We start from the raw sequence: 22,475 nt of genomic DNA on the forward strand, positions 1-22,475 counted from the left end.
GGTGGCGGTGGGGAAGCCAGACCTCAGGGCACACGGGCTTGAAGTGCAGCGCTTGGAGGACCTGGCTGGCGACTGCCCTTTGTGGTCTGCCCAGCGCCCAGCACACCTGCGTCCTGCTGGCATCCTCCCTCCAGGTTGGAGGCAGGGCTGGATGGGCACTCACTGAGGCCCAGCACTGGTGGGGGCTTCCATCCAGAGGCTCCCTTCCCTCACGGCCCTTCCGCAGAAGGGGAATAGCCTCCCAGGGAGTCAGCAGCGTCCCAGGGGCCCAAACATGGTTCCCAGGCTCTGGAGATCCTGTTGTAGTTTAGCAGAAATGACCCCGACTCGTGTCCACAAGTACGCAGGTTTGATCCCTGGCCTCACTCAGTGGGTTAAGGATCCGGCGTGGCTGTGGCTGTGGCTGTGGCCAGCAGGTGCAACTCCGATTTGACCCCTAGCCCGGGAACATCCATATGTCTTGGGTGCGGCCCTAAAAAGCAGAAAAAAAGTTCCCCAGGTCCCCAGGCTTATTCAGCACTCACACTCCTTTGCCCCTTCCCTTCTCTGCCACCCCCTTTTGTGCAGAGAAAATAGTCAGAAAACAACAAATGCAAGATTGTTTCCTGTATCTTCTCTAGTTAGCAGGGAGGGGGTGCAGGGAACACGATAAGGGTGCGAATGAGCCAGTGGGGTCCCCTCCACAGCATGCACAGATCAATCGGGGCACTGTTGCTGGCATGGCCAGCAAAGGCTGTTGCCGCCGCTCATGGAGGGAAGGCAGAATTAAATAACACAATCGGAAATGATTGGCCCAATGGAGAGAGGCAGGAAAAAAGGTGCTGAAAAGAAACCCATCTACAGGATAGAGGCAAATCTTCGCAAGGAAGAGGGGCTCCCCAGGTTTAAGAGAACATTTCCAATCCCAAGATGCTCCCCATCCGTGCAAATGCTTCCTCATCTATTCCTCTGTGAAATGGTGCCATTCAATTCCACGAATGCTTAATGAGAACCTACTGTGTGCCTAATTCTGAGTGTACAACCCTGGGGAAGCTAAAATAGATTTGAAAAGACAGGAGTTTCTTCCTTCCTTCCCTCCTTCCTTCCTTCCTTCCTCCCTTCCCCCTTCCTCCTTCCCCTCCTCTCCCTCCCTCTGTGAAGAGTTCCAGCAGAACCAGGCTCTAGAAAGATGTGCCTCCAGAAAACCTCTCCCTGACTCCCACCCCCGAGAGGTGGACTTTGGAGGCCTGGAGACAGATGAAGCCTTTGGTAGGAGAGGCTGGAGGCTTGGACCAGGGTGCTGCCGGCCAGGATTGGGGTGTGGGAGTGGATGGGAGAGCCTTTGGGGAGGTACAGGCCCCAGAACCTGGAGCCCCCACCAGGCTGACTCTGAAAGTTGATTGTAAAAGCGCTTCGAGGAGCCTCCAGGTTCCCTTGTTTAAAGGGATGCATCTGAAGTCTGGCCAGAAAATCCACAGACTCAAAACAGAGAAGAGACAGTGTCATGGAAATAGGCTTCTAGTTGGGATGAATTTGGGAAAACAAGACTGCTTCTGCGGGTGGCTATATTCTCTTTCCTTCCTTCTCCCCACCCTGCCTCTGGCCCTGCCCAGCCACCTGCAGGACAGAGGCCAGCTCCCTCTGGCTTATTTACTCCAAAGCTGGTGCCTGGGTGGGAGTCCTGCTGCCTCAGAGCATCCATCTTGGAGGGCTCTGAAAGGCCTCTTTGTCATCCCCAGGCCACCCCGAATGTCACCACCATCCTCGAGGTACCACCTCCCTCAGCCCTACCCGTCCATCAGCACACAGGACCCACCATTCTGGTCCTGCTCCATCAACACCTTGCTGTGTGACCTTGGGAGAATTGCTCAGCCTCTCTGGGCCCCAGCATCAAGCTCCATGGCTCATAGGGGAACCCCTACAGGTGCAGAGGGAGGAGGAACAGACATTTCTGTGCAGAGATCAAATGAAGGCTCCTTTTAAAAGACCGTACGTGAGTTTGCGGTTCCAAGAATCCTCATGTGTGTTGGGTGGGGGGAGCTGGGATCAGCTCTGGCTGGGTGTCCCCTGCCCACCTTCCCTCGCTGGAGCCTGGCTGCACGCAGCGAGGTAGGGCCTGTGCGGCGCAGAGCGTCACCATAGGAACGGGCTTGTGGAGAGCAGCGCACAGGAGCCAGGCGCTGGGGGAGGTGGGCAGGGGGGTGGGTGACAGTGGGGGGGTGCCGGCTGTGGTCTCATCGCAGCTGCTCCCCACAGTCAAAGAACTAGGAGGTCTTGGTGGGGAGGGAACCAAGTGGTGTCACCACTGCAGCCTTGGGGGCCGCCCTTCAGGAAGCCCAGTCTGTGGCGTCAGCAACCCCAGGAACCCAGCAGGCCAAGGTGGCAAGGAGGTGCTGGCTGGAGAGAGCCACGCGCAAGGCCAGTTGCTAGGACGCAGGATCTTTGTGAGGGGCCTGCGGTAACCCTCTGAGAACACTTCGTGCCTCATTCATTTATTCATTAATTCACTTAATCCTCAAACACCCCGTGGGTAGCCCTGCAGGCCGCCGGCTGCGGGGGCGCAAGGCTGAGGCAGGCGCTTCTGGTCCTGCCGAGGTCAGGACACGTGCAAAATCCATTAACACCAGGCGGGGAGAAGCCTTCGGGGTGGATGGTGACACCCAGGGTGGCTCAGGGGAGGCCACAGCCTCATTGGTTTCAGGGTCTGGGCCAGGATCCCCCTGTGGGCTGGGGTTGGGAGATGAGGGGGGGCAACAGCGGGTGGCGGGCAGGGGTGGGGGTGGGGGACCCGGCAGGTGGCGGGGAAGGCCTCAGACGAGGAGGGGAGAGAGGACAATAGGTGACGCCCTGCCTTCCTGCCTGGCTGTCCTGGGGCCCTGCTCAGGTACAGGGTAGCAACTTCTTTTGCAGGAGATCCCTGCCGCCTAGGGCGCAGTAGTGCACCGCAAACACTCCCTGACTGTAATTGAATGAGCATGCTAATGCTTTCTTACAAATAAGAGAATAAATATAGTTCGGGACCATCTTAAATTCCTCGAGAGCCGTGCGTTTTCACTTCCCTCAGTGTGACAGGTGTGGCGGGCCGAGCCAGGATGCACTGCCTCTTTTTCTTAGACCCAGACTCTTGGAGAGGGAGCGGGGTTGGGAACCTACTACAGACGCCTTCCAGCTCCAAAACCGGGGCTGGGGTGGGGGGCCCTCCTTCCAGGGGTTCAGGGCTTGAGAAGAGGTCAAAAGGAGGCTAAAGGAGGAGTTCCTGTTTACACCCCATCACGGATGCTTCACCGGGGCCCGTGTGGGGCACTCTTAGCCAGGCCCTCCTGGGAAGGTGGGCAGGTGGGCCCTGCAGTGATGGGTGGGGGCGGCTTTGCCCCATTCCCAAGACCTGGCACAAGGTCTGGTGTTTGTGGGTCCACCCCTGGTGTGAGAAAAGGGACATCTGGAGTTCCCATTGTGGCTCAGCTGGTTGAGAACCCACCTAGGGAGTTCCCGTCGTGGCGCAGTGGTTAACGAATCCGACTAGGAACCATGAGCTTGCGGGTTCGGTCCCTGCCCTTGCTCAGTGGGTTAAGGATCCAGCGTTGCCGTGAGCTGTGGTGTAGGTCGCAGACACGGCTCGGATCCTGCATTGCTGTGGCTCTGGCGTAGGCTGGTGGCTACAGCTCCGATTCGACCCCTAGCCTGGGAACCTCCATATGCCGCGGGAGCGGCCCAAAGAAATAGCAAAAAGACAAAAAAAAAAAAAGAACCCACCTAGTATCCATGAGGATGCGGGTTGTATTCATGAGGATGTGGGTTCCATCCCTGGCCCTGCTCAGTGGGTAAGGATCCCACGTGGCTGTGGCTGTGGCTGTGGCTGTGGCTGTGGCTGTGGCTGGCAGCTACAGCTCCGATTCGACCCCTAGCCCAGGAACTTTCCTAAAAAAGAAGAAGAAAGAAAGAAAGAAAGAAAAGAAACGGGAGATCTGTGTTGTCCAGACTGTTTGCGAGTAGGCGAGACCGTACGAGATTCCAGAATGGTTCTGAGGGGTTTCTATCACAAAGGTGGAAAGTTCTGCAATGTTCTTTCTCCAGTCTAACCCTGTCCCAGTCCCAGTGAACATCGCACACTCTAACCATCTCCCTCGGGGGCACCCAAAGTCCTCCCGCCACAGCACCCCCTGGAGACCGGGCGTCCTCGCACCCGGCAGGCACATCCCGAGAGGTCCGGGGTCTCCAAGCACGAGGTCTCCGCTGCCCCTTGACCTCTTGGAGGTGAGGGACCAGCCTGGGATCCAGCATTCCACACGCCCCATCCCGGCGAAGCCCCAGGCACACAGTAGGAGCTCGGTCGACGCTGAATGGACAAATGACTACATTTAAAGAGGTGCGCCTCCGTGTTATGGAAAATTAACTTCTGGGAATTTCTGATGAATGAAGAAGTAGTGTACGTTTTGCCAAAACCTGCATCGACAGGCTAAGTGATGAAAAGTCTCCTTTTTCCTCGGGTCCTGATTTCCTCTCTCCTGGGCCGTGGGCGGGGGGCGGGGGGGACCTATAGGGTGTGGGGGTGGGGCAGGGAACTGTCATTAACCCTTCTGGAGACCCCAGGAGCTCCACACGCGCGCAGCATGACTCAGTGGCGCCCTTCGAGAGGATAATTTGATGGCTGACGTGGACAATTAGACTTGTGAACTTCACATCCACGTCGATTCCAATGGCGAGAAAGGAAGTGAGAAAAAAAAAATCTATTTTTGAATCTTACCATCCACGATGAGGAATCGGTTCTGTTCCAGGGAGGGGCGTGACCCCGCAGAAGCCAGCCCTAAACACGGTGCCCCGAGTGTTTCTCCCTCCTGGGAGTTTGTGACGGGGCCTGGCAGGGCCGCGTTACACCCCGTGCCGTCGTTGTCGGAGGTGGGGGGCACGTGCAGGCTCCCAGCTCCCTTGGGCCCCGCAGCCCGCAGGGCGCGGCAGTGGGCCTGGCGCTGTCACGCGCTCCTCCGGGCCCGGCGCACGAGGCCAGGAGCTGTGGGTGCCTCCGTGGCCACGTTCGCCTTCCCAGCTGGGCTGAGCTCAATGCCACTTCAGACTGAAGAGGCTTCTCTCTGATTGAACTTGAAATCGAACCGTCATGTTCTCAAGCCTAAATGTACCCGGGTGTGTCTCTCATTTCCCTCCATCCTCCGCCCCCGAGCCCCCTCCCCTTGGCAGAGAAAGATAATGCCTCTCTCCAAAGATGAACTTTAGCTTTGGAAGAGAACTGTCGTCACGGCGGCTCTGCAGCTCCTTGGTGTTTGCAAGAAACCCTCAAAGTCCCCGGATGGCTGGGCTGCACCCCCACCCATGGAGGGGAGGGCCGGGCCCTGGGGGCTGTCCTTGGGGCTCCCCACAGGTCCTCTCTGCCCTGCTCTCTTACTGGTGGCTGAGCAGAGAGCCTGAGCTTGCACCCCCCGGTAGACTCGGGTTTGAATCCTGGCTCTGCTGCTTGTTAGCGGCTTGCCGGCTTCAGTTGAGCCTCGGTGTGCTCATCTGTGAAGTGAGCCTTGCCATCCTGCGCCAGCCCAGCTGTGAGAAGGCCCCGAATCTAAACCCAAATCTAAATCCGGGAAGGGGGGCGGGGATGTCAGAGAGGAGCAGACAGGCAGCTCCCCCCTTGCCTGTAACCCCCTAACCCAGAGCCTCCAGCCTTGCGGTGAGGGGACCCCCCGCCCACTGTCTCTAGGATAGCTCAGCTCTAGGGATCTAACCAGGTGCCCTGGATTTGGGCACCCGGCTTGCTAGTTCCAGGAGAGGTGCCTTTGGGACGAGCTCCATCTCAGGCAGGGTGTCCCCTCCTGGAGGGAGGATGGAGAACGCCCGGGACGGGGATGGAGAGGGGAGAAGAGGGAACAAAGGACCCCCAACTGGTCCAGTCCTCCTGGGCTTCAGTTTCCCCGACTGTACAATCTCCCAAGAGGACTGGACCAGTGGGGGTGCAGCGTGGGATGGCAAGGTGGGGCCGAACTGCCGCCCCCTGCTGCCTTGCCCCCCCCCCGCCCCCACCACCGGCTGTGCGTGCCCAGGATTAGCTGGTCTCCAAGGCCCCTCCGGCTGGGCCCTGCTGAGCTTCCCTGATCAGTGAGTCTGACTTAACCAAAGGGCAAAGTCATCTGGTGCAGGCTGGGGGCCATGTCAGTGCTGGGAGGGGGACGGGAGGGGAGGAGTGGGTGGGGATGGGCTGGAGGAAACATTTCCTTGGTCCCTCTGAGACCTTTCACCTCTCACCAGCTCCCTTGCTGCCCCTGGCAGCTGAAGCCCAGCTTTCCTTCCTTCTGCCCAGAGGGCCGACCACTGGCTTTCGGGCTCCTGCTCCTGCTGGGCTGGGGGTAGGGATGGGGGCAGCAGGCAGAGCCAACTCGGCTTAGCAGAGGGCAGGAGCCCTGCTCGGTTGGCAGGTCTAGTCACTGCTACCTGTGGAGACCACCTGCCATGCCAGGCGGTGAGGACTGTTGGGCCAAGCATTGCCTGAGGGCGGGGGTGGAGGGGGGGAGGCGGGTGTGTGTGTGGGGGGAGTGCTGGCTGCCTCGTCTGTGATCCAGAGGCCAGAGAGGAGCGGGTGGAGGAAGAGGAGGGGAGTGGGAGAGGGAGGGGGTGGAGGGAAGGGAGGGTGGGCTGCCCGGAGAGAGGAGGACCGCCCTGGCTCCTCCAGACCTGTGCTCCCCAGCACCCCTGCCACCCCCTGGGTCTGCTTGCAAACAGCAGCCAGCGTGGACTTCTCTCTCCCCAAGGGACCAGACTGGCATTTTCGTGCTTTTTGTGCAGCCTCGAAGCCTGTGACAGTCACCAACCTCCCCTCCCCATGGCTCCTCAGCTACCCTTTCTCAGTGTCTGCTTGCTGAAAAGGAATCTCCATTCCCCTGAATTTACAAACGCTTTATTGAGACTAGAGCAAACCAACAGAAAGCTCGAGGCTTACAGGTCCGGGCAGGCAGGGACCCCCTCCCGGCAGCAGCCCTACAGGGGGCTCTGGTGGAGGGCTCTGCGCAAAGGCCTCCGGCTCCAGTCCACTGGGGTGGAGGTGGGGGGGCAGCTGTTGGAGGAAGGGCAGGGAGGGGCCAGGCCTGGTAAGCGCAGTGATTTTCCACTTAGGAGAACCCGAGTTCCTTTGGGGGACAGGTGCGGCAGCCCTGTTTATGGACAGAGAAACTGGGCTCTGGGTGAAAGTGACCAGCCCTCAGCAGCCAAGAGATGGAGCTGGGAGTAGCCGGCAGGTGCCAGCCGGCCAGGGCAGGGCCCTTTCAGCCGAAGCTCCTGGCATTTGGGCTGGAAAGTCCTTGACACCACCCTCCCTCCCTTTCCAAAACTCGGGGGCGGGGGGGTGCCGGGTGGGAAGGGACCCAGGAAGGGAGGGGAGGGGTCCAGATGGGGCATACTCCACGGCCGCCTGGGGCAGTCCACGGGGCACCTCGTGATGCAGTCTGGAGGTGGGAGGGGGCCTCACCTCAGACCACTCTGTCCTGAGGTCCCCTGCCCCCCCTCAGCATCTGGCTGAGAACCCAGCCCTTCCCTATCTGTCTGCCCCCTAGGATAATTTTGGAGGCTGAGGTCAGGGTCCCTGGGGGGAGGTGGGGAGTCAGCGAAGCCATTCGACCTCCGTGTGGTCCACAGAGGTCCTCCAGCCACTCCCACTGTCGCCCAGCAGGCCTTGGGCCAAAGACTGTCTGTCTGGGGGCTCCGTTTCTTCACTTGAGGAAAGAGCTGGTGGAAGAGAAGGGGCTAACTGAAAGGCGGAGGCGGGGGCTGGGAGGGGAGCTGGGCACGGACAGACTGCTCCCTCCAGCCTGGAGCCAAAGTCAAACCCAACGCACCCCCCTCCCCCGCCCCAGATCTTTGCAGAGCACAATAGGGAAGAGGCCCTTTCCACAACCGGGGGTGGGGGGGGGAGGGTGGGCTTCCCTCCAGCCTCCAGTTGCCCACCCAGACAGCTTCTGCTTCTGGGGCACAGATGTAAGGCCTGAAGGCCAGCAGAGAGGGAGGCGGGGGGTGGGGGATGGCCTGACTTCCCAAACCCGCCCCAAGGACAGCAGGTGTGTCCGCAAACCAGCCAGGGGCCTGGGAGACGGCCCAAAGGCCAAGGGTCCCCACCCTGGGTTCAGAGCAGCAGAGCTCACCCCCTCCCCCAGCACTGTGGGCCGAGGAGACCAAGAACTGGGTGGGCACCCCCTCCCAGTCCCTGGCCTCCGTTTGCAAACTAACTGATGCAAATGAAGCGTACACAAAAGATCCACCTACGGTTCAGGACGGCCTGGTACCCTCCCCAGAGGTTAAACACCTTTCGGTCCCTTCCTACCATCCCCCACGGCCTACCGGTCCTACCTGAGGTTCTTAAACCTCCCTCACAGGGGCAGGGCTGGGGGGCAGCTGGCCCAGCAGAGTGCGGGGGCTCTAAGTCTCTGCATGAGCTCTTTGGAGGGGGAAGGTCTCTGGCCAGAGTCGGCACTCCCCCCCCACCCCCACTTGCCTGCAGACTCGGCTGGAGGCCTCCTGCTGGGTCTGGAACCAGTGCCGTGTGTGCCCGGTGTGCAACTGTGCTTGTCAGTGTGAGCACACTTGTGAGCTTGCCCACACACGTCCCCCTGGGGAAAGATGGATGTGATGGGGCCACCAGTGTGTGTGTGGATGCGTGTGCTAGGGGGCTGTCTGAGTGTGTGTTTTGGTAAGTGCGTAAGCAGAAGCCTGAGATGCGTGATGTCGGGGACTGGGTGTGTGTGTGTGTGTGTGTGTGTGTGTGACCATCAGATGTGTGAGAGCCTTCCGGCAGGTCTAAGGCCCGACTGCGTGTGTGTGGGTGTACGTGATGGAGCACGGGCCGGGTGTGAGTCTGCGTGTTTACCAGGGCACTCGCATGTTCAGGTGTGCACGTGGCTGAGCACGTGCCTCTGTGTGGCCCGCCGGGCACATGTGGACGGAGGGGGTTTCATAACCGCAGGTCCTCTGCCTCCCTGGTGCCCATGACTGAGCATGTGGCGCACTTGACTATTTCCATGACGTGCGCGTGTGCTGCAGTGTGCGCTTGGGTCCCAGGGTGTGTCCGGGCGGCCGGGTGTGCGGCTCCCAGTGTGTCCGCCTTGCCCCGCGTCTTCCTGGCCAGGGCCGTGGGTGCCCAAGGCTTCTCTTAAGTGCTCTCCTGGGCGCCTGTGCGCTAACGCGCGTTTTCCCCGTCTTTAAAGGGCGCGTGTGTGTCTGCCTGCGGGCGTGAGCCATGGCATGTGTGCTGGGGACCTTGGCGATAAGTGTTCTGGTGCTTCTGTGCGTGTTTCTGTATTCCGAGCGTGTCCTTGCGTCTTCCCGGGGTCTGCGGCCCAGCCCCGGTTCGGTTCATGCGACGTGTCCGAAGCGGGCCCGTGTGTGCGCGCCCGTGGGCCGTCCTGTGGGGGGAACGTGTGCCAGACGCGCGCGGGGTACCTGTGCCCGTCTAGCCAAGAGTGCCCCGTGTGCGCGAGCGGGCTTCCGGGACGCCGCGGTGCTGGGGGGCGGCCCTGCGAGGGGCGGGGGTCACCGGGACTGGCCGGCGCCGGCCCCGTGCGCGCGAAGGCGGGGGCGGGGGGCGGGGGCCGCGGGGGGGCGGCGGTACGAAAAGGGCGGCGCGCGCGGCGGCGGCGGCAGCTCGGCGGCGGCAGCGGAGAGCGCAGCGCGCAGCCCGGTGCAGCCCTGGCTTTCCCCTCGCCGCGCGCCCGCGCCCCCTTCCGCGTCCGCAACCAGAAGCCCAGCGCGGCGCCCGGAGCCGGACCCGCGCCCGCGCCGCTCCCGGGACCGCGACCCCGGCCGCCCCGCGATGACCGCGACCGCAGCCCTCCTGCCCGTCCTCTTGCTCCTGCTGGCCTTCGGCCGCAGTGCCCATGGTGAGCCCCCGGCGGCCCGGCTCGCGCCCCCTCTGGGGAAGCCTGCGACGCCCCCCCCTCCGGCCGCCCGGTGCCCCGCGCGCCCCGTCCCGTGCGCCCCGACTCCCGCCCGTCCCGCCTAACCCTAACCCCGTGCTGCGCCTGCCTCGCCCGCCCTCCCGCCACCGCCACCCTCGCATGCCAAGCGCGGCCCTGGGGTCCCCGGGGGCGGGGGAGGTGTGGGACCCCGGCCCCTTCCCGCCCCGCAGAAGTGGCGCACGCTGGGTGTCGATGCGCAGAGAGGAGGTATGCAGAAACGAGGTGACGCCGGGGAGCCCTCCGTGAACATGTTCTGGGGTGCAACTTTGGGGGGTCTCTGCGTGCGCGCTTGGGAGCAGGTCTGTGGAGACGGGGGGGCGACCGTGCCGTGGTAGCCCCCCAGTTCCCAGCCAGGAGCCCAGCCCCAACCCCTGCTGCGTGGCGTTTGTCTAGGTGAGGGGCTGCGACACGTCTGTCTGTGGCGGCCATCTGTCTCTGACAGCGAAGAGAGTTGCCCCCTTCCCGCAGCCCCCCCCCCATCTGCACTGCACCCACCCGTGGTTTTAGGGGGGGGGCTGTCTGAAAAGCTGGAGAGTTCAGGTAAAGGCACACAGTAGGTGCCTATTACAGCGTCAGAATCTCTACGTAGTGGCCGAGTTGCAGTCAGCCCTGCAAAATCCGTGTTGGCCTTTTTCCCATGGAGGGTCGGGGTGGGGCGAATTGGGAGTTGGGTCTGGGTGCCTGGCTTCACTGGGATTAACCTTTAAAAAAATCCGGAGGCCCTACCTGCGCGCCCTCCAGGTGAACCTGTCTGGGCTCACCCAGAGGTGACGACGTCAGAATCTGCTCCCCCTTTGAGCTCACTTGGCAAAAAAAAGGGGAAAAACAGTCAGGGTTGGGCCCCCTGCCCAGGGGTCAGCTTCTTTCCCTGTCACTGTGTCCGCGTTCCTGCGTTTAGGATGTGACGTCTGTCATTTCTCTGAGGGAACTGAGGTGTCTGACCTGGTCCTAGGCAGTGTGTGGGGTCACTCCATGACCAGGAACGTGGCAGAGATTTTTCCCTGAGTGGGTTGAGCTGAAGTGCCTACTGTGTGCGAGGCCGGCAGGGCCACCGAGGGTCGTAGGCCGCCCCCTGGGAGGAGGTGGGCTGTCTGGGCTTTGTCGCGGCCTCTAGGGCCTTGTGGGGTGAATGGTGTAACCTTTCTTGTGCCTCAGGAGCTGAATGCCTCCCGGCCTGCCACCCCCAAAATGGATTCTGCGAGGATGACAATGTTTGCAGGTAATGGAGTGGCTCCCCAGAGGCAGCTAGTTGGGGGGCCAGGGGCAGGATTCTGGGGAGTCATGACGTCAGGCAGGAAAAATGGGGGTGGGGGTCTTGGCCCCCGGGCTGGGCTGCAGCAAACAGCTCCCTCACCTGCCCCCGCAGGAAACCAGTGGGGGGAGTGAGGGGGAGAAGGGGGGGGAGGAGAGCGGGGGCAGGATGGCTGCCTCAGAGATGGGGTGACGCAGGAGCCTGTTGCAGGGTGAGACCACTGCAGGCCACTGCGGCAAAACGCAGCAGCGCTTCCTCGGCCTCTCAGGGACCCCTCTGCCTGCTCCCAGCTGATCTGTTGAAGCTTTTCCATTCAGGTGACTGGTGTTGGTTTCCTGAGAGCCACTGGCCTGGCACCGTGCAGAGACCCCCAAGGGCTTTTGGTTCCAGAGAAAGCCACCTGAGACCCTTGCCCCCTCCCGCCCCCACCCCTCACATGTCCCCATCTTTCTCCCTCAACCCCCGCAGGTGCCAGCCTGGCTGGCAGGGCCCCCTGTGTGACCAATGTGTGACCTTTCCTGGCTGCGTTAACGGACTCTGTGTGGAACCCTGGCAGTGCATTTGCAAGGACGGCTGGGATGGACACCTCTGTGACCTAGGTTGGCACCTGCCCTTGCCACCCCCCACCCCCACCTCCGGGCCCCTGGTCCTCTGCCCCCAGCCGCTTCCTCCCAGTCCAGTGGCTGCCTCCCTTCCCCCTCTAGCCTCATCCTAACACCCAGAGCTCTGTCTAATGATCTGTTTATGCACATCCGTGGGTGCTGGGAGCCTCCTCACAGGTGGGGACTTCATTTTACTGCCCTCTGCACCAGAGAAGGCCCGTGGGGGCGGGAGGGGGGGCTACCAGTCGAATAAAGAGTCACCACGTAAGCACGTCCCATGAAGCCGAGAGGGTGAGACCACAGACACTGTCCGGGGCCCTGCACCCAGAGGGGTAAGGACTTGGGGTCACAGAGCCAAGACCCCAAGAGATTCACAAGCAAGCACACAGACGTGGGGCGGGGTGCCCGGTGCCGAGCAGTGGGGGTGCAGAAGCTGCGTCAGGGCTGCTAGGACAGGATTGGGGGCTGAGCTGGAAGAGGCTGGGGGTGGGGGTTGGGAAAGGCCGAGCAGGGGCTCAAGTGCAGATGGGTGTTATCTGTTGATTTCATTAATTTGTGCAAGCTTTGTGCTCCATGACCCTGAGCAATTGAGAGCTGGCTGTCGCTGCATTTTCAGGCTGCAAAATGTTCATCCGAGCCCATTCTCATTTGGCAAAACCTGCCCTGGAGCCCAGGCAAACTCAGGTCCTCGAGAAAACTCGGGGCAGCGCAGGCAGCTGCCGCAGGGCCTTGGTCCCTCGGTCCCCAGGGGCAGCAAAGGCAGTGGTAGCAGTAGGGAAACTGAGGCTCGGGGCAGCGAAGGGGTCTGCTCGGGACATCCAGGAAGTCAGGAGAACAGCCTGCTACCAAAGCCCCCCTTTGGCCCCGGAAATGGGTTAATTCTCATCCGAGGCTGTTCCTAACACCCTCCTTTAAGAAAAAAACGTAAAAGCGTGTTGTGTCCCCCCGCCCCAGTGCTTTCAGAATCCTCCCACCACATGGTCTCAGAGCTTTAAAGTCCCCCCCCCTCCCGCCCCGAGTATGGCGCATGATTTTCTCCACCGCTGACTCATGCTCTGCGCAACAGAGCACCCGCTCGGCACCCCCAAAGTACCTCTGAGCTGTTTTGGTGACCCCACGGGTCCCAGAGAAGCCACTGTTCCGGATCAAGGCTTTTAGCCTGGAGCCCACCCTTTTTGGTATCAAAGCCCAGGACGCCCCCATGTCCTGTGGGGGAGTCCCTGCCCCACTGGGTCCAGAGGAAGCAGCCCCCCTGGGGAGCTGCCGGCCCTCATCCCTTTTCACCCGCCTAGGAGGCTGTCACCGCTACAGCTGCTGCCCCCGGCAGGCAGGCAGGCAGAGACCCCCAGCGGCTTTCTCCTGGTGGCGGCTGAATCCACCTGACTTTGGGGCTGGGGGCTGGGGCGCGGGGTGGGGGGAGGAGGTGGGCTGTTCCTCGGCCCTCGAGGCTTTGATGCTGCGGGAGAGGCTAGGGTGGTCGCCAGCTCTTTGGCTTCAATTTAAGATTCCCAGTGACAGCAGAGCCCCGAGCAGGGACTTAGGAGCTGGCGGCGGCGGCTGTGTGCTCACGCCCGGCGCCTTCCGCACTCCGTCCGATAAATCCTCTTTATGTTTCCTTGCACCAAGCCGGGCTCCTGGGCTCCCGAGGAGCACCTCGTGCGCTCGGGCCAGGCCGTCAGCAGGGCGTTCAGCCTCTTTCCCCGAGAGATGGAGAGATCGATTGCCCTGCGCGAGGAAGAGAGGGGGCGACGTCGGCACGTGTGTGGCCTCAGCACAGGGACCCCCGCCCAGGCTGCCTTCACGTGCCGCGTCCGGGGCTGGCCCTGACCCTCTGTTTGGCCGACGATGCGGCAGGCAGCTTGAGGGTTAGACAACCAAAGCTGGTGGAAGGGCTCTCAGAGATGCAGCAGGAAGAGTCGCTCCTTTTCTAAGTGGGGAAAGTGAGGCATGGAGCGAGGAGGAGCTGGCCAGGGGCACGGGAGGGGCCTCTCCTCGGCCGGGCCTGGGGGCCGGGCTCTCCACCGGCCGAGAGCCCCTGACCCAGGCCCCTTTGTTCAGCTCGTCCCTGCCTTCGCTGAGCCCCGAATAATGAAGTGTGCGTGATGGGAGGTGTAAAAAGGCAGTGGAAATATACCAGTGTTCATGGAAACCCTTGCTGACAGGCGAGCACTCAATAGTTCTCATTTCGCTGCCTTCAAAAGATGCAGCCTTTTTATCCCGGACCCCCTTCGTTCAGAACCTGAGAGCAGCGAGACCCCCGGGAGGTGGAGGCAATGCTAGGGCTAAATCAGATTTCTTGATTCCTGATGGGGGGCTTTGCATCTCGTTCCCCCTCCTGCCCCTCTTTGATGGAAAATTATGAAGGGCGGCTGATGCTTCTAGCAGTTGGGCTGTACTGGTCCCCGCAGCGGCAGGGACCCCCCACTCCAAACAGGAGAAACTTGTCTGGAGGCGGCGGCGGTGAGGGAATCTCAGCTCTGCGCAGTTTTTGGCGGGGGAGGGAAGGGGTGTGATACTGCTGGACCGAAGGGCTGACCTGGTGCCAGGGAAAGGGCACAGCCGTCCTGAGTTAAATATTTGTGAGGGGCCGTGACTTTCTGTGACCCTGATTCAGCCCCCAGGGCTGGTTCCTCCTGTCAGGGTTCCCGGGGAGGGTGCCGCGCCCTCTCACGCAGACCCCGTGGGTGACCCTTGGCAGTGGCTACAAGCAGAAAGGTCTGGGCAGCTCACATGGGAGCCCCCAGCTCCGCTGGATGGAGGGGGTCTCTCCTCCTCCCCCACCCCACACCCCCCCCCGCACCCCGGAAGCTCTCCTTCCAGCCTCTGTGCCCCTCTCATCTCCCTGGTCTTCTCCCTCCACCCCAGACATCCGGGCTTGCACCTCGAACCCCTGCGCCAACAATGGAACCTGCGCGAACCTCGATAATGGCCAGTATGAGTGCTCCTGCCCCCCAGGCTTCTCGGGGAGGGACTGTCAGAAGAAGGACGGGCCCTGCGTGATGAATGGGTAAGTGTTCTCTCCAGGGCTGTGTGTGATCTGAGAGCTGCTGCTTCTGATTCCTGTTTCACACCCCGTAAAGACCCTTTCAGCCCAACCCAGTCGGACCTGTCGCCTGACAAAAGACCAAGGCAATGCTCACCCTGCTCCCCGTGGGGGGCCGCCCCACCAGGGTATTTATAAGGGAGCGTGTCATTTCCATAATTTTTTTCCAACAATCCTGAAGGCGATTTCATATTCCCCTGACGTTCCCAAGTCCCGAAGTGTGTGAATGACAGTAGATTGGGACTGTGAACCGGAGCTGGGAGCTGCCTCATTTTCTAAAGGCGACATAACAAGAGATCAGAGTTAGGCAGCGCCCGAGGCGGTGTGTGAAACCCACTTACCATATTTCAGGGGCGGGTTTGGGGGACCCTGCGGGCTCTGCGAGATCGGCTTTTCTGGGTTGTCTTAGGAGGTGGGGAGAGGGGGCTGCGGCCAGCGGCGGGGCGGGGCCCAGCCCTCAACTCCCCTTGCTGGGGGCCAGGGGCTCTGGGACTCTGGCGAGTGGGCTCAGTGGATGGAATAGCACTGGCCTTTCTGGTGCCTCTGAGCTGGCTTCCCAGCAGCTCAGCCATTTCCGGCCCTTATCTACGCAGCTGCACTGACCGGTCTTCCCCCCCCCCCGCCCCACCTCCGCCCCCCACCATGGGGCTCAAGTGGGGGCTGGGAGAACTCTCCAGAGAGGCAAGGATTCAAAGTGGAGCTCCAGTCCTGGGCCAGGACCTGGGGGTGGGGGCGCCCCCTGTCCCACAAGGAGACAGAAGCTTGAACGCATGCCAGGAGGGGTGGAGGAGAGCCCCAGCGCCGCACAGGCCGGAACCGGCTTTCTTGCAGCATCTCAAGATCGGTGCTGGGGAGGGGTGGGCGTCGAATTCCATTTCTGCTTCCTAGCGGGAAGGGGCGATGCAGAGCCAGAGCTTTAAGATATTTGGCTCTTCTCTCTAACAGACTTGAACCAGTCTGTCAAAATAGAGCCCTAGGTTCTTGAAATTCCTTCAGAGCCAGGTTCCTGGGCCGCCCTCATCCCGAAGCAGCAATGCTGATTTCTTGCGCTTGGAGCCCCTTCCTTCCCTGGAGTTTCGGCATTTATCAGATGACAAAGGGTCTGCTCGTTTAAAAGCACTTATATTAAATGCTCCGTGTGCTCCGCTTTGAGCAAACGGCTCGGGTCTGCAAAAAAAAAGCTGCACTTGGGTGAATGGGCCACTATTAAACAGCCGGGCACCGACGCCGCTCCACACAGACAGAGCGCGTATTTCTCTCACTCTGAGAGTCCCCAAGGGTTTCCCGTACAATAGCCGGCAGGCTCACTCCTCTGAAAATAAAAATAATAAGCAGGGGTTGGGGGGTTGGCGGTGGGAGAGAGTGAGCGATGCCCGGTGGGGCTCCTGCCTCAGCAGCCCTGGGGGCGGAGCTCAGCGGAGGGGCTGCTGCAGCCCCCCCCCCGCCCCCGCGGGTCACTAACTGTGCCTGTCTCAGCCTCAGTCTCCCCACCTGTCACCTGTCCAGTGTCTAAACGTCAGACCTCTGGTTGGAGAGGTGACCTAAGAGGTGGGAGAGGAGGTGGGCGACCCCAGCCGGGGAGGGCAGGTGTGGTCCAGCTTGGTGGCGTGACGGGGGCCTCACCCCATGCGGCGGGGGGGCCTCCTGCCTCTGACAGCCCAGGAGCCCCTGGCGGGCAGGGGTCACGGTGCCCCGGGCCCCCCCGGCTGGCCCTCACTCACTCGCCTCGCGTGTTCTGAGCAGAGCTGCCGTTTGGCCAGGCCCCCACCACCACCAACCCACCCAGCACCGCTGTCCTCGCCCAGCCCCCGAGGGCCCTTTACCGTGTCCCTGTTGTGTTGCAGCTCCCCCTGCCAGCACGGAGGCAGCTGCGTGGATGATGAGGGTCGGGCCTCCCATGCCTCCTGCCTGTGCCCCCCTGGCTTTTCGGGCAATTTCTGCGAGCTCATGACCAACAGCTGCATCCCCAACCCGTGCGAGAACCAGGGCATCTGCACCGACATCGGGGGCGACTTCCGCTGCCGCTGCCCTGCCGGCTTCATGGACAAGACCTGCAGCCGCCCGGTGTCCACCTGCGCCAACGAGCCGTGCCTGAACGGGGGCACCTGCCTGCAGCACTCCCAGGTGAGGTTCGAGTGTCTGTGCAAGCCCAAGTTCACGGGCCCCCTGTGCGGCCGGAAGCGCGCGGCGGGCCCCCAGCAGGTCACCCGTCTGCCCAGCAGTTACGGGCTGACCTACCGCCTGACCCCGGGGGTGCATGAGCTGCCGGTGCCGCAGCCCGAGCACCGTATCCTGAAGGTATCCATGAAGGAGCTCACCAAGAGCACTCCGCTCCTCTCCGAGGGTCAGGCCATCTGCTTTACCATCCTGGGCGTGCTCACCTCCCTGGTGGTGCTGGGCACCCTGGGCATCGTCTTCCTCAACAAGTGCGAGGCCTGGGTGTCCAACCTCCGCTACAACCACATGCTGCGCAAGAAGAAGAACCTGCTGCTGCAGTACAACAGCGGGGAGGACCTGGCTGTGAACATCATCTTCCCCGAGAAGATCGACATGGCCACCCTCCCCCGCGAGGCTGGGGACGAGGAGATCTAAGCAGCGCCCCCTCCCCACCCCCCACCCCCCTCCCCCGCCCCCGCCCCTCGGGGTCTCGCAGAGCTCACGCCTTGCGGTCCGTTCTGATCTTTGTGGTGGCTGTTGTGCGCCTTTGTGTCCAACCTGGTGCCCGCTCTGCTTTGCCTGTCTTGCCCTCGTGTTGCCGTGTGACAAATGCCAGGCCAGAGCCCACCCCCCTCTTCCCTCCTCCTCATGCATGATAAAGAATAATAATAAGAAGTTCCTCTTGAAACACCTAAAAGAGATAAGTATGTTCTTCTAAACTCCAAGCAACTTAAATCTAAAAAAAAAATCAAAAAGACCAAAAAAAAACATGGCAACGAACCAGGGCTCTGTGCCGACGTCCCTCCCCGTCGAGGGGTCTCGGCCACAGGGTCCTTGTGAAACCGTGATGCGTGCCGTGCATGACCGACCACTGTGCAAAGGGCTGAAATCTCTTTCGTTCGTTAATTCTCTCACGCGCCACCTCCGACTCGCACGCACATCAACACCGCAAACCTGTAGTCTTTGCAACTGAGCTGAGGTTTTGCAGAGTGCAGCGGCCGTGGGTCAGGCAGAGAGCGCCCCGGGTTGGCTTCTGCGGGGCGGGGACCTTGTCCCTGCCCTGCCACTCGCTGTGTGAACCTTGGCGAGTTCCCTTTCCCACCCCGGGCCACCTTTCAGCCCCTCTCCAAAGGCGGGGCCTGAACCTGCGATCACCAGGGTTCTCTCTTGCTTGGCAAGAATTAGGAACGAGGGGGTAGGGAACCGAAACGTGTTCCGACCCTAAAAATTAGGATCTGATGAAGACTCGGTCTCATCCTGGGATCCAAAGGTTTTGGCCTATCCTGGATGCACACTTGATGTACAGAAATCGATTCGAACTGCATTTCTCCACGTGGGGGGCCTCCCGGCCCACTTCCCGTCTGGAAACAACTGCCCCCTGTGAGGCATGATGTGCAGTCCGGGGCTGCCAACTTAAGCAGCCCCCCCTCCCCCCGCCCCACTGCCTACCCCCCCTTCAGCCCCCAAACCCCAGCCATGTGCCTGCCTCCCCCTAGAGCTTAGAAAAGCCGTCCCCCGGCTTTTCAATGCACCTTGAACCGCAAGTGCCCCTGGCGAATCTGAGCAGCAACACAGCCCTCACCAAGGTTTTCACAGGGTTAAGTGGAAATGGTGGCTCGTGGGGCATTTTCTAGTTCTGTGGCCATTGTGGTACCAGATCTGGCCTACACAGCTTGGGTTTCATTTGTGTTGCTGAGTTAATAACCCTCAGATCCCCAAACAGCTAGCCGGCTTCTGAATGATCATTTTTGACTTTTGTAAGAAAAAAAGAGCATCTATCTTTTTTGCAGAGAAAAAAATATATATGTAAATATAGAAGGAATTGGGACAGAGCTCTGTTTGGCATTCCGGCTCTTTGCGTCGGGCAGCTAAACAGCCCTTGGGTACCAGTTAGAAATATTTTGCCTCTTAAACGATTTAGATAGGAATCTATATTCTTAGCTTTATTGAGTATTACCTGCCGTGTTTACCTTGCTCCAAGTGCTTTCTAAGCCATCATATCATCTCCGCCACTCAGATCACCCCCCACACACCACCATGCGTCACCGTCATCACACGGCCATCGACCTCATCACCGTCAGCCACCGGTTTACCGCCCCAGGTCCCTTGTCATCCTGAGTCACAGCCCGACCCTCATCTCCCCGAGGTGCCCCCTGGTCTCACCCAAGCCATGGTCCCCGTCACTCCAGGCCCATTTTCATCCCCAGTCCAAGCTCCCCCTCCACCCTTAGCACCTGCACCCCACAGACCCGTCCCCCTCCCTGCCCCAGCCCCCCAATCTTTACCCTTTTAGCTCCCCCTCTCCACCCTCCCCCCGCCCCAGCTCACCCTCAATTCCCACCCCCGGGTCCAATCGCTGCCCCCTCACCCTGCCTCTCCCCAGCCCCCACTCTGACTCCCCCAGCCCCCGTCTCTGATAACCCTCACCCCAGGTCCCTGTCCCTCCCCCTCAAGTCATCGACGTCACCATCTCATCTCATTTTGAGTTCGTTTTACGAAACAAAAAATTTTAAAAAGACAAAAAAAATGAACTGTTGGCATGGTCGGGCGGGCGTCTGGCACCCCGCTCGACCCCTCTCGCGTGAGGCCTTGATCGAGTTCTGCTAACGGTTCTGATCCTCAGTTTCCCCCTGATGCAAAAATCCTAAGATTGGACGCAATGATCAAATTCGCTACCCGGCTTTCTTGAGCTCCGCGCTGTGGAGATCAGCCGTGTCCCCGATGACAAAGAATAAATCCCACCGTCTACTGATCCTTGACCAACTCCTCATCGGCTCATCCGCTCATCCTCCATTCATTCAATCAGGAAGCATCTCCATGCACCTGCTGCGTGCAAGGCGGTGCGCAGGGAGCTGAGAACACGCAGGATGGGGGGCGTCTGGGAGGGGCACAGCGACACCAGTGCCCCCAGGGAGCCTAGCCAGTGCAGGTAAAATAACGTGGGAGCGGTGTCCTGAACAGACGCCGCCCTTCCAGCCTGGCCATCTCACTTGCCCACGTGACAAATTCTCTCTTACCAGCACTCGATGAGGCCCCCGCACCCAAATTCCACAGCGCCTACCCGCACACATCCTGCACGATCAGAACAGGGTCAGCAGCCTCGCCACGGTCTTCACGTCATGCAGAAATGGTCCATTCCATCCTCGATGGGGTCACCAGATTCTGCTGGGAGTGTTAGGATCCCTGACTGCCCATCCACACCCAGGTGTGTTTGGAGTAGTGTGTAGTTTACGATCAAAACGGAGAAGCTCAAAGACAGCCATCAGAGGCATGCCCACCAATTCGGTCCCCAAACTGAGAGAGGAGCAGGCGTGATGATCTTGTAACCCCCAAATTTCAAACATGTCAATGATGAGCTCTTCTTGGCTTTTCCGTCTTTGCAACCAGTCATGCAAAAAAAATTTTGTTTATTGAACAAATAAACAAAAACTAAGGGCTACCTGATACGCGCGTTTCTTTGCTTTCTTGTGCGCCGGGCTACACGTGTGTCCCTTGCCCCACGGGGGGTCTTTGACCCGGGCAAGAGGGGTCCGGGGCCCAGGCTTTGGAGGGCCCTGCCCTGGCCCCATCCAGCCCTTCCCCAGTGGCAGTGGCAGAGGCCCCAGCCCCCCCAGGCCCCACTCTGGCACTTGGAGCTCGGGGATTCCCTGCCCCTGGGTCCCACCTCCAGGGCCTGTGTGGGCCTCTTCCCTCCGTGGGAGGTGTGGAGGGAGCTGGGGGGAAGGGGGTGGCAGGGGAGGGGCTCAACACGAATGGCCCCCAGGCCGCTTCAAGCAGAGCCCAGGGCCAGCGCTCCCCACGCCCCAGATTCCAGCCCAGCACCCCAGGGGTTCTGGGAATTCTCCGCTGACAATGGGTCTTCCCGGACTTTGGGAAAGTGGCATCGCCCAGGTGAGGAGCACAGCAGAGTTTGTTCGATACTCACTCAGGGGGACTTGGAGCCTTTCAAACGCGGGTACATCTGTGCGCCTGACTTGAGCCCTGCCCTTGACCAGAGGGACCTCCTCTCTTCTCGTCCCCGACCCCAGGCCACGAGCACATACACTCAGCTCAGTAAAACCACCCACGGAGTGTCCACCCTAGAGGGGTCCGCCAGAGCCCCCATTGAATGCAAAGGAGCCTTGGTCAAGTCCTCACCCCGGCAGCCCAGTGGGCAGCTCTGGGCTCTGGTCTCTTTCCACGTTCTCTCTTGGGCTCTCCTCCGCCACATCACTGCCGCCGCCCACCCAGCTGCCCCTGAGAGTCCTGCCCCCTCCGCCCCACCTCTTCCCTCCCTGCTGCTCTCGTGTCCCGCCTGGCCCACCACCCCCACTCAGCCGGGAAGGGGGCGGTGGGCATCTTATCAACACTGGAACACACCAGAAGGACAGCCAGGGTGATACAACCTCAGAGACAAGAGCTATTAAAAAGAAAACTGGAGTTCCCGTCGTGGCTCAGTGGTTAACGAATCCGACTAGGAACCATGAGCTTGCGGGTTCGGTCCCTGGCCTCGCTCAGTGGGTTAAGGATCCGGTGTTGCTGTGGGCTGTGGTATAGGTTGCAGACACGGCTCGGATCCCACGTTGCTGTGGCTCTGGCGTAGGCCGGTGGCTGCAGCTCCGATTGGACCCCTAGCCTGGGAACCTCCATATGCCGCGGAAGCAGCTCAAGAAAAGGCAAAAAAGGACCAAAAAAAGGAAAAGAAAAAGGAAACGAAGATGACAGTGTTGAGGTTATCAATGTAGAAACTTCTGTGAAGGGATTTTTCTGATATTACAATAGTAATTATCACAGTTCCTCCACGCGGCCGATAGGAATAGCGCTGGGAAAAGAGCCCAAAGTGGGCCAGCTGTGTTACCTGACTTGGGGCCTAGGACATTTGACCCTCTGATGGACCAGGGGAGGCCCTGGCGAGTGACAGTCCCAAAGCCAAAGCGAGGGGCCACATCGGAGCTGTAGCCTCGGGCCTACACCACAGCCACAGCAACAGGATCTGAGCCTCGTCTTTGACCTACGCCACGGCTCAGGGCAACGCCGGATCCTTAACCCCCTCAGCGAGGCCAGGGATCGAACCTGTGTCCTCGTGCATACTAGTCAGATTTGTTTTTGCTGAGCCACAAGGGGAATGCCCCGATTCTTTATTCAAAGCCAGGAGGCCCCAGTGCTAAAACCTGACAATGGAAGGAGAGGAAAGTCACGTCCTTACTCCCGAAACAGTGGAACAAAATCCTCAATACAACACGCAGTTGAAACAGGCAAAGGTTTTTTTACAAAGTCATGATCAAATTGAGCATTTTCTGGGAAAGCAGGTGGAATTTAGTTTTAATCAAAGTCTTCCCACGGCGGAGGGCAGCCACCGTGGCGGAACCTGGAGTGGCTGTTGGCCTGCCCTGGGGTCAGGCAGGTGACCTGAGAGAAGAAACCAGGCCGTCTTCCGGATCCATGCCCCTCCCACGGGGCACAGGGGCAGATGGGCTGGGCCAGCAGGGGTGCAGGGAGGCTGCAAAGGGGTCCCTGGTCTC

General features: G+C 60.6%; 1 protein-coding gene across 5 annotated transcripts; it reads left to right on the top strand.

Moving 5' to 3' along the window:
• Positions 9,604-21,253, top strand: DLK1 (delta-like 1 homolog (Drosophila)). 5 transcript variants are annotated; one of them, NM_001126101.1, is given in 7 exon segments: positions 9,771-9,842; positions 11,076-11,139; positions 11,641-11,771; positions 14,640-14,781; positions 16,662-16,941; positions 17,161-17,430; positions 21,237-21,253. In NM_001126101.1, coding segments are annotated over 6 exon segments (933 nt in total). In that variant the 5' UTR covers positions 9,771-9,775; the 3' UTR covers positions 17,410-17,430; positions 21,237-21,253.

The sequence above is a fragment of the Sus scrofa genome, chromosome 7 (genome assembly GCF_000003025.6).
Source record: "Sus scrofa isolate TJ Tabasco breed Duroc chromosome 7, Sscrofa11.1, whole genome shotgun sequence".
In the NCBI taxonomy this organism is placed as follows: Eukaryota; Metazoa; Chordata; class Mammalia; order Artiodactyla; family Suidae; genus Sus; species Sus scrofa.

Bases quoted from the DNA above. Each gene is read 5' to 3' on its own strand.
- DLK1 (XM_021098342.1), top strand. From the start codon at position 9,776: ATGACCGCGACCGCAGCCCTCCTGCCCGTCCTCTTGCTCCTGCTGGCC. The intron at 11,140-11,640 runs GTAATGGAGTGG...CAACCCCCGCAG, and splicing joins GAGGATGACAATGTTTGCAG to GTGCCAGCCTGGCTGGCAGG. The intron at 14,782-16,661 runs GTAAGTGTTCTC...GTTGTGTTGCAG, and splicing joins GGGCCCTGCGTGATGAATGG to CTCCCCCTGCCAGCACGGAG.